This window comes from Cheilinus undulatus, linkage group 19 (genome assembly GCF_018320785.1).
Source record: "Cheilinus undulatus linkage group 19, ASM1832078v1, whole genome shotgun sequence".
Classification (NCBI taxonomy): domain Eukaryota; kingdom Metazoa; phylum Chordata; class Actinopteri; order Labriformes; family Labridae; genus Cheilinus; species Cheilinus undulatus.
This window is the reverse complement of record NC_054883.1, coordinates 26,183,658-26,196,321: the sequence shown is the minus strand read 5'-3', so window position 1 is coordinate 26,196,321 and position 12,664 is coordinate 26,183,658. Positions and strand designations below refer to the sequence as shown.

At 39.3% G+C, this 12,664-nt stretch overlaps 1 protein-coding gene across 1 annotated transcript in view; it reads right to left on the bottom strand.

Annotated features, from left to right (window-relative positions):
• The window catches only part of LOC121527695 (trichohyalin-like), a 153,297-nt gene that overhangs the window by 128,520 nt on the left and 12,113 nt on the right, over positions 1-12,664 (bottom strand). The window contains exons 2-4 of the mRNA XM_041814721.1: positions 11,172-11,295; positions 7,324-7,503; positions 6,934-7,182 (exon numbers count right to left, since the gene is read on the bottom strand). Of these exons, the coding sequence (XP_041670655.1) occupies positions 6,934-7,182; positions 7,324-7,503; positions 11,172-11,295 (553 nt within the window). The remainder of the gene's footprint in view (positions 1-6,933; positions 7,183-7,323; positions 7,504-11,171; positions 11,296-12,664) is intronic.

Genomic DNA, 12,664 nt, shown 5'->3' with positions numbered 1-12,664 from the left:
GCAGAAATGGGTTATATGCAGCATAAACTGACAAAAATGGACGAAAAGTGGAAAAGCAGCTAAAGTAGGCAAAAAAAGTAGCAAAAAGATGTCGCAGAAATGGGCAAAAAGGGGGAAAATATGACAGTAATGGGTGAAAAGAGGCAGATGGGATAAAAGTGAACAAAGAGTTAAATAAAGGGGCACAAATTGGTGAATAGCCGCAAAAAGTGACAAAAATGGTCAATACAATGACAAAAGGAGGCTAGGCAAAAAAGCTGCAAAAGATGTTGCAGAAATGGGCAAAAAGTGACAAAAAAAAAACAGGCATAAAATGTGCAAATATGGGCAAACAGTGGTTTAAAAAAGGGGCAAAAGATGTTGCAATAATGGAGGGGAAAAGTGGTGAAAGTGGTTAAAAAGTACTAAAAATAAACCATTCTATCATCAGAATCCAATAAATAGTTTGACACACTTACAGCTAAACATGAAGTAGCTGTTAGCCAGGATGCTAGCACAACATGCTACTGATCCAACACACATGCACTGACATCAGTAAATCAAAACTGAAGAGGGCCCATTCTCTGGGTTTATCAGGGGCCCATTTTCAGGGTTTATCAGGGGCCCATTTTCAGGGTTTATCAGGGGCCCATTCTCTGGTTCATCAGGGGCCCATTGTATGGGCGGGCCTGCTCACATGTATGGGAACCCTGAATCTGGAAATACTCCAATGGTTCCTTCATCCTGGGCATCATGTTTGGTTATTGTTTTGATTGAGAACCCCCTCAGCAGTGGGATTTACATCCATTGAGTGTTATGAATCTTTGGCGTCTGTGGCGTGTAAATCTTCTTACCTTGTATTGAAAAGCTAAACAATGAGAAGAAGAGAAAAAACAGGAGCACTCGTCTTCATCAGTGAGAACTAATTAGGCAAATGTGTTTTCTTAAGCGTCTGTGATCCGCTCTCAGGCAGACAGTAGAAACACTACAGCAGTCTCGTCTGCCTCTCTACATGAGGTTAATTATGTTATCCAGGATGATTAGCATAACTAATTAGGATGCTTGTTAACAGATAAGTATTATTTATTCAATTAGTGCTCCGTGTGTTTGTATGAAGCTGTGCGATCCTCCTCACTACTGGCACTGGTTCAATGAAAATGAAGCACAGCTAAGTAGGCATAAAGAGAGACCTGTGGGTGTGTGTGTTCATCATTTATCCGTGACACACACGCTCACAGATGCTCACCATCAGGTGCCAGACGCCCCGCCTGCCCACCACCCTCTGTTGCCAGCACACAGACACACGCCAAGCCTCCTGTGCTGCAGCTCTTCAGTCCCTAATCATCGTCATTAAGCGTCTGTTTAGCATAATTAGCATTGTTAACCAGATGAGCAGCGTCGAGCTCTGCCGTGCCAGCCAAGCCGACAGACATATGTCACCCTTCCGGCACCTTTCCATGCTGCTGAAGAGGCCACTTGTCCCCATCAGGTGGTTTTATGGCACATTTGCATGTTTTCACTGATTGCAGATGGAAAATGTAGCAGCTGATATCCTGATACCGCACCAGGGTTTCACACAGGAAGTTCACCTGTTCAGCCAAGAGCTTTAAGGCCAAGGTGGAGGGGGAGTTAAATTGACTAAAGACAAAAAATATATACAAACTGTTCACATTTTTCAGTTTTGTTATGTGCCTGATAACCTGCTTGGATTTCAATAAAGGTTTTATGTAAACTCCAAGCAGGCTTTCCTGTGCTTTAAACTGAGAAGAGTCTTCTGCCACTCTGCCATGAAGCCTAGATCAGTGGATTTGTGATTTTGTTGTATTAACCTTGCCCAATTTCCACACAGGATCTCTGTATGGAGATGGGACATGGTTAATAGAAAAAATCCCAGAATCTTCTGAGTATGTGTTCAACTAAATCTAGACTTTTAAATCCATGTCAACATGTTAGTCTGAGCAAAATTACACTAATTATCAACAGTGTGTATGCAGAAGACAAGGATGGAGTGTTTAATAGGCTTAAAAGGATGACATATTTTAGTAAGGATGGAATATTTTATGAGCTTTAAAGAATAACTTCATTTTTAAAGGCAAGGATGGAATATTTTATAAGCTTTAAAGTACAACAGCATCTTTAAAGGCAAGGCTGAAATGTTTTATAAGCTTAAAAGGATGACATCATCTTTAAAAGAAAGGATGGAAACTTTAATATGGTTTAAAGATTGCATTATCTTTAAGGCAAGGATTGAATGCTTTATAGGCTTTAAAGGCTAACATCATTGTCAAAGCGTAGGACAGAATGTTTAAAATATGTGACAGATGGCATCATCCTCAAAGGCAAGGATGCAATGATTTATAGGCCTTCAAAGGCAAGGACTGAATGTTTTATAGGCCTTCAAGGCAAGAATGGGGTGTTCTATAGGCTTTCAAAGGCAAGGATGGTATGTTTTATAGGCTTTCAAGGCAAGGATGGAATGTTTTTTTAGGCCTTCAAAGGCAAGGACTGAACGTTTTATAGGCCTTCAAGGCAAGAACTGGGTGTTCTATAGGCTTTCAAAGACAAGGATAGTATGTTTTATAGGCCTTTAAAGGCAAGGATGGAATGCTTTATAGGCTTTTAAAGCAAGGATGGAAAATTGTATAGGCCTTCAAGGCAAGGGTGGGATGTTAAATATGTTTTAAAGGATAACATCCTCTAAAAAGCAAGGGTGGGATGTTTTATAGGCCTTCAAAGGCAAGGTTTGAATGTTTTATAGGCCTTCAAGGCAAGAATGGTATGTTCTATAGTCTTTCAAGGCAAGGACAGGAAGTTTTATAGGCTTTTAAGGCAAGGATGGAATCTTTTATAGGCCTTCAAGGACAAGGATAGTATGTTTTATAGGCTTTAAAGGATGACAACATCCCAATGTTCATGAAGCTGGGGATGTTGGGGGAATTTCCCTCCATTTTTTTACCGAATAGTAGGACATATTTGGCAACTTTTTGAAAAGTGGGTGGAGCTGTCAAGCAGCGAGGGTTCATTCTTGTTTAACTTGGTTTGAGAAAGCACTCTCAACAATGCAACCACCACAAAAGCCTTTTTCAGTTATCAAACAGCTGACCTCGCTCTGGTTCCTTCCAATTATTTCTACAGTCACTGAAGTGTTGACGTTTAAAAATGCTAACTGTAGCAGAAGTCGTATTATCATCTTTTTTCAGTCATTACTGCAGGTTATGGGGAGAATATACATCACATCTGTAGCGAACGTGAAGCACGTGCAAACTCACAGAGCTTTAAAGTTGTTCCTATTTCACTATTGTACATGCAATCGGTTAGCTGCTCACTAACTTGTTAGCAAGAGGAAGAGGTGAAATAGTTACTAAGCAAGGAAAGATATCGCCCCCTAGTGCCCCGCATAGTAAGGGCAAACACACTTCTATCGATAAATAGTAGTCCTCAGGGGAATAAATGATATATTGGACCACCAGATGCTGCTGTTGGTTCTCACACAGAGATACAGGAGGACTTTAATCATTTATTTTTCCTACGCTTGAGTACAGGCAGGCGCCTCAACCATAAAACGCTGCTGGAAACAGTTGTGTGCATAAACGTCCAAAGGGCTGATTTCTCCTTTTGTAAAGTGACACAGCTCCTGCAGTTGTACCAGTTAATAGAACAATAGCACGCTCATTCCCTCCAATTTATACATTCATGTTTGCAAATGCAGATGCTGCCTTTTGTTTGTGATGCTTAACGTGCGCTTGAAGCCGACAGTAAACACGAAAAAAAAGCAAATCAACAACACTCCTCTAGTCTTCAGCTCACAAGTGAAAACTCACAAACACTCCAACACTCACAAATAAGCAGAGAGGGAAAATGAAAGAGAGAGAAAGAGAGCGGGAGCGCTACATTTACTGAAATTAAACATTTTCTCATCAGCCTGAGGGTGCAGCAGGCCCACTAATGTATTATTCATCCCCACTTCACAAAGGAACATTAATCAATTATGAAGATATGAGGATCTTAAAGTATAGAGGAGAGACGAAGAGCGGCCCGTTCGTATTAATATGCGGCCGCAATCGTGCGCCCCCACTCCCCCCACCCTCTTGCTCCTCAAATCAATATTTTGCAGATTAATTTGGAGCGGTTGTGGCGAGATGGCAGGATGGAAGGAAGGAGTGGGTGTGGGGGTGGAGGAGAGGAGAGAGTGTCTGAGGTCTGAATTAAGGTGAAGTGTTTTGTTGTTTTTTTACAAGTCTATGAGTGTGAGCCGACATACGTACGCCGATTATTATGATGTCTGCTGCACGCCTTTAATTTAACAAAGAGACCTCTCAATTAAAAAAACACGGTCATAAAAGCGGTCAATAAAAGACGGCAACTTCAGTTAATGCTACAAAGAAGTTTTAAACATAAGTTTACCAAAGAAAAGGTGAATTATTCTGAAAAAAAACATGATTGATTTAAGTTGTCAATTAAAAGTTAAAGTTTCAAACAATTTATCAATCTAGACTGGTTCAGGAAGACTGTTCTTTAGGTTTACTGAATCTTTGATATTGATGTAATTAGTTATACAGTTTCCACTTCTTCATACATATTAATATACAACTGTAGGAAAACAAAGCCATTTTAAATGACATAATCTTGGGCTTTGTATGCCTTTATTTAAAAAGGAGGACAGTGGGTAGAGTGGGAAACAAGGATGAGAGAGTGTGGGAAAGGAGCTACGGGTCAGACATGAACCCAGGCTGCCCACGTATGTGTGATGAAACATAACCACTAAAACATCTGTGCCCATAAAGAGGTCATTTTTACACATTTGGGGTCAAAATCCCACTTTTTTATTCTGTTTGAAAGGTAAGATACATTGATTGTATATGTCTATATTTATATTCTACATATATATTCTCAATATGTAGCTGGCTGAACTAGAGACTGTTTAAAATACTGTTTTAATAACCTAAATGTTAGATTCTTGTCATTATCACTCTAAGAGCTGCTGCTCCTCATTGAGGTAGCACTGTCCCTTTAAGAGCCAAGCAGGGCTAGACCCGCGAGAGCAGGGAGTTCCCATGAGACTTAAGACGCACGCAGGAGACTTAAACAGTGTGAAACGCTGGACTTCTGAGGTGTGTATATTGTCCAGGTAGAAGAGAAATATTAACCTTGCAAAGCAGATGGATACGCCCGTTTCCTTGTTTTTCACTGGCGAATCCATCTTGCAAAGCTCCCGTCTGAACCGTTTGGGCCCGGTTAGACAGTGACAGGACCAATCAGCGATGAGGGGCAGTACTTTCAGGCAAAGCAGAGTCGTTACATAAACAAACAGCAGCAAGAGCTGGTGCAGTTATGGAGGAAGAGATTAGCGTAGATGCTGCTTAAGCGCCAGTTTTATCAGAACTTGATGACATGTCTTCATGACAAGAAGAACAAAGAACAGCAGTGAGTTGTTTTCTTTTCAAAAACGACAAAAGTCAAGTACTTACATGTCTATAGTCGCCATGTTTTCACATTATTCCTCACTAGCTGCACACGCGGAGCTCGATAGCAGCTACGTTATGTGTTTTGTTGCTCTTATTGGCCCGTAGAGATGTGACAGACAGAACGTTCATCCAGTCACACTCCAGGCTTTTGTCAAATCCTCTGCCTTTTCTCAAATGTTTCCTATTGAAGCTTTCCCAGATGGATGTGTGAAACAAATCCATCTGGTGTGTCAGGTTAGAGAAATATAGCTGTAAACATTAATGTAATCCAAAGATATGCATCCATATCTGTAGATGAAGTATTGCTAACGTTTGCACAGCAGGGCTGATGAGTGATGATTCTGTATTCCTGACGATTTTTGTAGATTGAGAAAATGTGTGAGAAAATGTGTGTGTCATATATATTTACATTATATAGATAAACATATGTAATGTTTATCTTTTTAACTCACTCAATTTTTGAAGCATTTTTTGTAGATTTTAACATATTGCATTTTGAACACGACAATAATTTGAATTATTGCTACACGTGTTTAAAATCTATTTTGTTAACAAAATAAATCATCTTATCTGCATCTTTATTGTACATAAACCCATTAAAGTGACTAAATTACACCAAAACAAAGGGCACTCATGCAACAAAGTAAGGTTAAATGCTCCTTAAGGTTACACTGCACTGTCTTTACTGCTTCACTGACCAGAATGAGCAATTAGCATCACAATTAGCATTAATTAGCCTAACTCTGAAAGTTACAAAGCAGATAGCTCATTATAACTCTCTGAGTTAGCATTCTGCATAAGCAGTTAGCTTACTTCGCTAGCTGTTTGCATTTCTGCCTCTTAGCTATTAGGATGGGGCATTAGCAATTAGCATCTCACGCTAACTGCTAGCGTGTCTGCAAACCGTCAGGTGCCAACATACCTGACCTGACCTACTAGCACGGCTAACTTTAGCCACGTTCTGCAAACCAACTTCTCACCGTTCACCCACCGCTGCCGTGTCATAAATAAACAAAAAACGTCACTGTAGACTAGTTGATTAAGCATCATTTTAATTTGCAGATGAAACTATTCACTGAGGATCATCACCAGAATCAGGACATGTACTGTCACATTAGCTGCCATGACAAGACGGGACATTCTTCTGTGCTGATGCCGTCAGAACTCTTCAAACCCCCATGAAGTGATGACATGAGGACCAAACATGTATTAATCCCAGATATGATGGAGTTAACAAGGCAAGCAGGGTGTTCCCTCTACTTCCTGTCTGCATTCAGATACATCCCTCACAGTTATATGATTAGAGACTCGAACTGTAACACGTTTATGGGAGGGTAGCAGGAAATCACTGCCATGATGTCCTGCTTCTCCTCATGTCACCTTTTGTTATTGTTTTGATGGAGAGCCCCCTGGTGGTGGAATTTACCCTCTGTATGTTTCAGTCATTTACGAGAATACCAGAGATCCGTTTCTACAGGAATGTTCTTACCTCGGCGTTCAAACTCGCCGTCGTCTCAGCCCACTTTCTCACAGCTTTAGTGTGGGCCTTTCTCTCCTCCTTGATTACCCTCCTCCATGCCTCCTCTCTCTTCTGCTGCTCCTTCCTCTTCCTCTCCTCTGACTTCTGGAGCTCCTTTTCACACCTCAGCCGACGTTCTTCTTCTTTTTGGCTCCATTCTTCCTCTTTTTTCTTCAACTCCTCTTGAAGCTCCCTCGCTCTCTCACTCAGCTCAGAGAGCTAAAGTCAGACAATAAAACAAAAAAAATAAACATGAAAAAAATTTTTACTTAAATTTACCTAAATGTGTATTTATTTCCCAGCAGTGTATTTTTGTTAGTAGATATTAACTAAACTGCTGTAACTTGAGTCTTCCACTACCTGGGCCAGTGTGTCTGAGCCGTCTTGTTGCAGCAGCTCGATGTTGGCTCGTAGTTTAGTGATGCAGACGTCTTTCTCTGCGATCTCCTTGGTGTTTTCTTTGTGGATCTGCTGCAGACATGAGAGCTCAGTCTGCAGGTGAGCTAGCCTCTCGCTGCTGTCCAACCCCTCTGATGCTGTCTGCAGTTGAAATGTTAAAAATGTCATGAAGAAGAAGTTATTTTCAGTTAGTTTAGCTGATATTTATGCTGCATGTTTATCATCTTAAACATAAAAGTCCAGGAGTTTCTGTATTCTGTAAAGATCCAGTACTGATTTAGAGATGATCGTGGGCGCAGCTATAGCAGCAGTTTGATCAAAACTCTACAACAGAAGAACAAAGAACCACACTGAGAGATTTTACTGGTGTTAAAGATTTGTTTGTTTTTTAAAGTGAGTGAACAATCCTGGACTGACAACAGCTGACCAAGGAGATCAGCTGATGGAGTTTACTCCTCCTTGGTAGTGCGTGCCTACATCATATGTTTGAACCCTCTGAATGGCCTCCAAGTTTTATTTTGAAAGGTTCTGCCTTTCCCAAACATCCTTTATGGGGTGTTGTCCAGATCATTGTTAAAAACATCACATGCCATGGAGCCCATTTCTGCCACTTAAAAAATGAAAATATAAAGCTTAGGTAATTATGACTATAAATCGATTTAAATCATAAGCAGAAAATATTTCATAAAAAGTAAAAATCATGAGGCGCTCAGTATGCCAGGTGGTTAATCTCAAAATTTTGACTTTTGTTTCATAGTCATGGCTTTTCTTTAACCATCATGACTTTCAAACTCATCATTTATTTTTTTATCTCATAATTGGGATTTTTTTGTAGAATAATTTTGACAGTTTCTCATAACTTTGACTTCCTGTCTCATTAAATTGACATTTATTTAATCGTTACAACTTTTAAACTTAAGATTTATTCTTATACCATAATTTTGACTTTCATTGTCATGCTTATGACTTTTAGTTAATTGTTTCGACTTTTAAACTCATTATTTCTTTTTTTCTCATAAGTAGAACTTTTGATCTTATAATTTTAACACTGTATCTCATAACTTTTACTTTTTATCACATAAATATGACATAAGATTATTTCTTAATACTTACCTAAACCTTGTAGTTTTCTTGTTGTTGTTGTTGTTTTTTGTTTTTTTGTAAGTGGCTGAAATAAGATTCAATATCAAGCAGTATATCTAGCATGCCATTTTTCTTTACACCCAGGCACTCGTAGAGATAATAAGATGGTAAACTGACTTGGTAAATCCTTGCCCATCCCTAGTTTGTTATTGATAAATGACTGAAAATCTTTTATATAACAGAGAAAAGTTTGAACTGTGTCTGACGGTTGGATCGTGCTGACTTTAAACCAGATCACTCCTCGCTTAGAGAAGCAGCTGAATTTCTGCAGTAATCGTATTAATCAGAGCTGTGTGCGTTTGATTCCGTGCAGACTGATCTCTCTGTGCATCTGTGCTGCAGACGTCTGAGTTAAACAGAAACATGAGCAGAGAGAAACAAATATATCAACATTTGTTGAAAAGATGATTAGCAGAACAAGCTCGGCTTACTGCACTTGTTTCTCTGAGGCTCTGTAATCACACAAACCACTAATTAGCAGCGGTGCAAATGAGACGACTGACGAGCAGCATAAATAAACATTAAGCAGCCAACACCAGCACATAAACAAGCAACAAGCTCCGGCTCACCACAAACACCAGTCACTGTGTGTTTGCATGTATGTGTGCATTTCTGAGTGAAGCGTAAGCCACAGACGACTGTAAAACAGCAGTGGGTATAATTTAGTGACACCCTGTTAGGAGGTGTGGGAAGGCCGTAAAAAACTCTCCCTTTTAATCCCGGCTGGCGACGCCATGTTTGTTACCCAGGGCCCTGAGATATGCCGGTAATTCATCACACGCGCCTGGTTTCCTGTTAAACCTGGCTGCACATGGAGCGCTTCGAGCACAGCTGCCAAACCAATATCGTAAAAAAAGAGACTACTCCGGCTCAGACAGGCTGCTAAACAAGAACGAGCACGCTGCAAAAATATCAGCTTAACATGTGGTTTAATTGTGAGGGCAGCAGGAGAAGAGCTGCATAAATCATATGAGACAATCTGGATATTTCCACTGCAGATGTTCTTATTTTAGAGAGAAACCTGCAACGACATCCAGAATAAGCACACTGCAGATACACGTTTTCAATTTCATCAGGCACACAGAGGATTGACTTTAGAAAAATTAAATCATCATAACCTCCTGAGATCGGAACTTTTGTTTGTACTGCACTCTTAGTTTCTCACACTCATTTAGGATCAAGACCTGATAAGTTTAAAGCTAAGCCCTGTATTTGAACAGGAAGTAGTTTTGACCAAAATATGGTGTCTTGTATGAGGACAGCTGGCTTATCTTACTTTACAACACACATTTATTTTACTTATTATTTTTTTCCTAAATCAAAAAGAAAATCCATTTATTTTTTTAATCAATTTCCCCAAAATTTACAAATAAATTCTGTCCAAATCCCTTTCAAAATCCCCCCCAAAATTTCCCAAACATCTAAACAAAGTTCCTAAAACATCATGAACATTGGGGAAAATTTAGATGGAAATTCACTACCCAAATTCCCAAACAAATTTCCTAAACTTTGAAAATTCCCCTACAATTACAAGAAAACGAAATACATTCAAAGCAACCCCCAAGAAATTCCTTTTTTATTAAATCAAATTGTCAAAATTTACAAATAAATTCTGTCTAAATTCCATCCAAAATTCCCCCCCAAAATTTCCCAAACATCTAAACTAAGTCCCTAAAAGTTTCATGACATCTGGGGAAAATTTAGAGGGAAATTCACAACCCAAATTAAAAAAAAAAATTCTCCCAAAATTACAGGAATCTATTTCAAAGCACATCCCAAGAAAAATTCCAGAAAATTTTAAGGCAAATTCCCTTAAATTTAAAAGCAAATTCCATAAAAAATAAATACTTTTTTTTTAAAAATCCCAGAGAGCCACTTACATATTCTGTCTTGAATTCCATGGAAAATTCCCCTCAAAAATCTCCCAAATATCTAAAAAAAAAAAGTCCCTAAAATCTACAGGAAAGGAAGAAAGGAAAATCCCTACCCAAAATTTTACATAAAATTCCCTGAAAGTACCAAAAACGTAAACCTTTCAAAGCACACCCCTAGAAAATGCCTGAAAATTTAAAGCAAACTTTGTAGACATCTAAGGTTAATCACATGAAAAAGTATTTTATTCCAGACCTTTCATCAATAGAGAGAATGAGAAAAGGAAAAATCCAGCAAAGAAGACCCAGGACTGTTGAGCAGCTAGAATCATACATCAGACAAGAATGGGACAACATTCCTCTCTCATCAGCTGGTCTTCTCACTTCCCAGATGTTTACAGACTGTTGTCAAAAGAAGAGGGGATGCTACACAATGGTAAACATAGCCCTGTCCCTACTTTTTTGAGACGCGTTGCTGCCATCAAATTCAAAATGAGCTGATATTTTTCATGAGATGGTAAAATGTCTCAGTTTCAACATCTGATATGTTGTTTATGTTCTATTGTGAATAAGATATGAGTTTATGAGATTTGACAATCATTGACTTCTGTTATTATTTACATTTTACACAGCGTCCCAGCTTTTATGTGAATGGGGTTGTAATGAAAATAGAGTTCTTTCCTTTTTCTGTGAAGTGTCTTAAGTGCCACTGTGATCAGTATTTATATCTTGACCAGCACAATGTTTCTGAAGCCCTTTAGCCTTTATCAAAATAGAAATATTACCACTGATTACCTGTTGTCTTTGCAGGTAACTTTCTCTGAGCTCCCTCTCCAGATCAGAGATGATCATGTTTTTAGTCTGCAGCTGTAATTTTAGGTCTTCATACTCAGAGGAGATCTGGACCAGGGAACCAGATCTAGAGCAGAAAAGAAGGAAGAAAATGAAGGATGGCGAGAGATAGAAGTATCAAACATGCATTATTCTGTAGTCCTGGATAAACTTGTAATCTCATGATGGGTGCAGATGGGTGGATCCTTGCAGACAAGGATGCTGTAGAAGCTGCAGATTAGAGTGCTGTTTATTTATAAATCTTCAGTAAAATAATAGAGAAGCAGTCAGATTGAGGAATGCATGAAGTGTGTTTAAATGAAATCCAGGATCCAGAAAAATATCTGTGGTTTAAAAGCAGCAGAGAGGTGCTGAGCCTGGTGTAAATTGTGCTTGGTGACAGACAGTGGAGCTGATAGAGGTTGTGTGAGTGAGTGAGTGTTTCCCAGCGGTGAAAATACTCTAACTCTGCCCAGACACCTTTCTGAGTCACCAGTGACAGCTGTCACACACCCGAGATGGAAGAGGAAAAAAAAAAACAGATCACACGGCGCTGTGCCTGACTCTTCACAAACGCAGCCTCATATTTACCAGCCTCCTGAGATGAGTTATTCTGATGAAACTTTGCACAGATTAAAAATGTTAAACTCACATTTGATCAAGCGTGTCTACACGTTCGCACCAAGCAGCCGAGGAAAGGCAAGATTTGACAAAAGTGACATGTGAGTGGATAGAGAGCGCTGAGAGTTAAATCTTTCACTTCAGGAAAAAAAAAAAAAAACAACTTCTCAGTCAAATGGAGTAAAAGCCACAGAGGAGGAAAAAAAACTTTAGATTTAGAAGAGGACTGGTGTGTTTCTGCTGCTAATTCCATTCTAACTACACTGATCCTTTGTTGTGAATGATCACTTTGCTCACTGAGAAAATCTCTCTTAAAAGACGTCGAAAATTCAAGGCATGCACAGACACAAGCCCTTATGAGAGACAAAGACAATCTTTCCCTAAAGATGTGCACAAATTTCACTCTTCAACTTTTTTAGACCCTTTTATAAAAGAAGGAACAAGGGTGGTCTTTTATTAGCATTTTCAAAACTTATTTCCTTGTCACTTTGGAGGAAAAATACTCAAATCAACCCAAATATAGGAGACGTTCAGTAGAGACGAATGGACTGAAATGGGAACATCCTGAAAATGGAAAAAAGGGCTTTGAATGAGAAGTAACTGCAGCCAATTTCATCCGTTTTCAGCTACACAGTGGGGTGGTGAGTTCAGCATGCTGAGCTTCTGTATGTGCAGACGAGTGTGTGTGGAGAGCGTGGTTTATGATCCTTCGTCAAAGCTACGCTGTGGTGGACGGAGACGTCATGACAACCACATTCTTGTGATTTAGTGCCTAAGCGTAGCTCTTCAACACCGACAAAATAACAAAAGTCACAATCACTGTTGTTTTAGTTCAA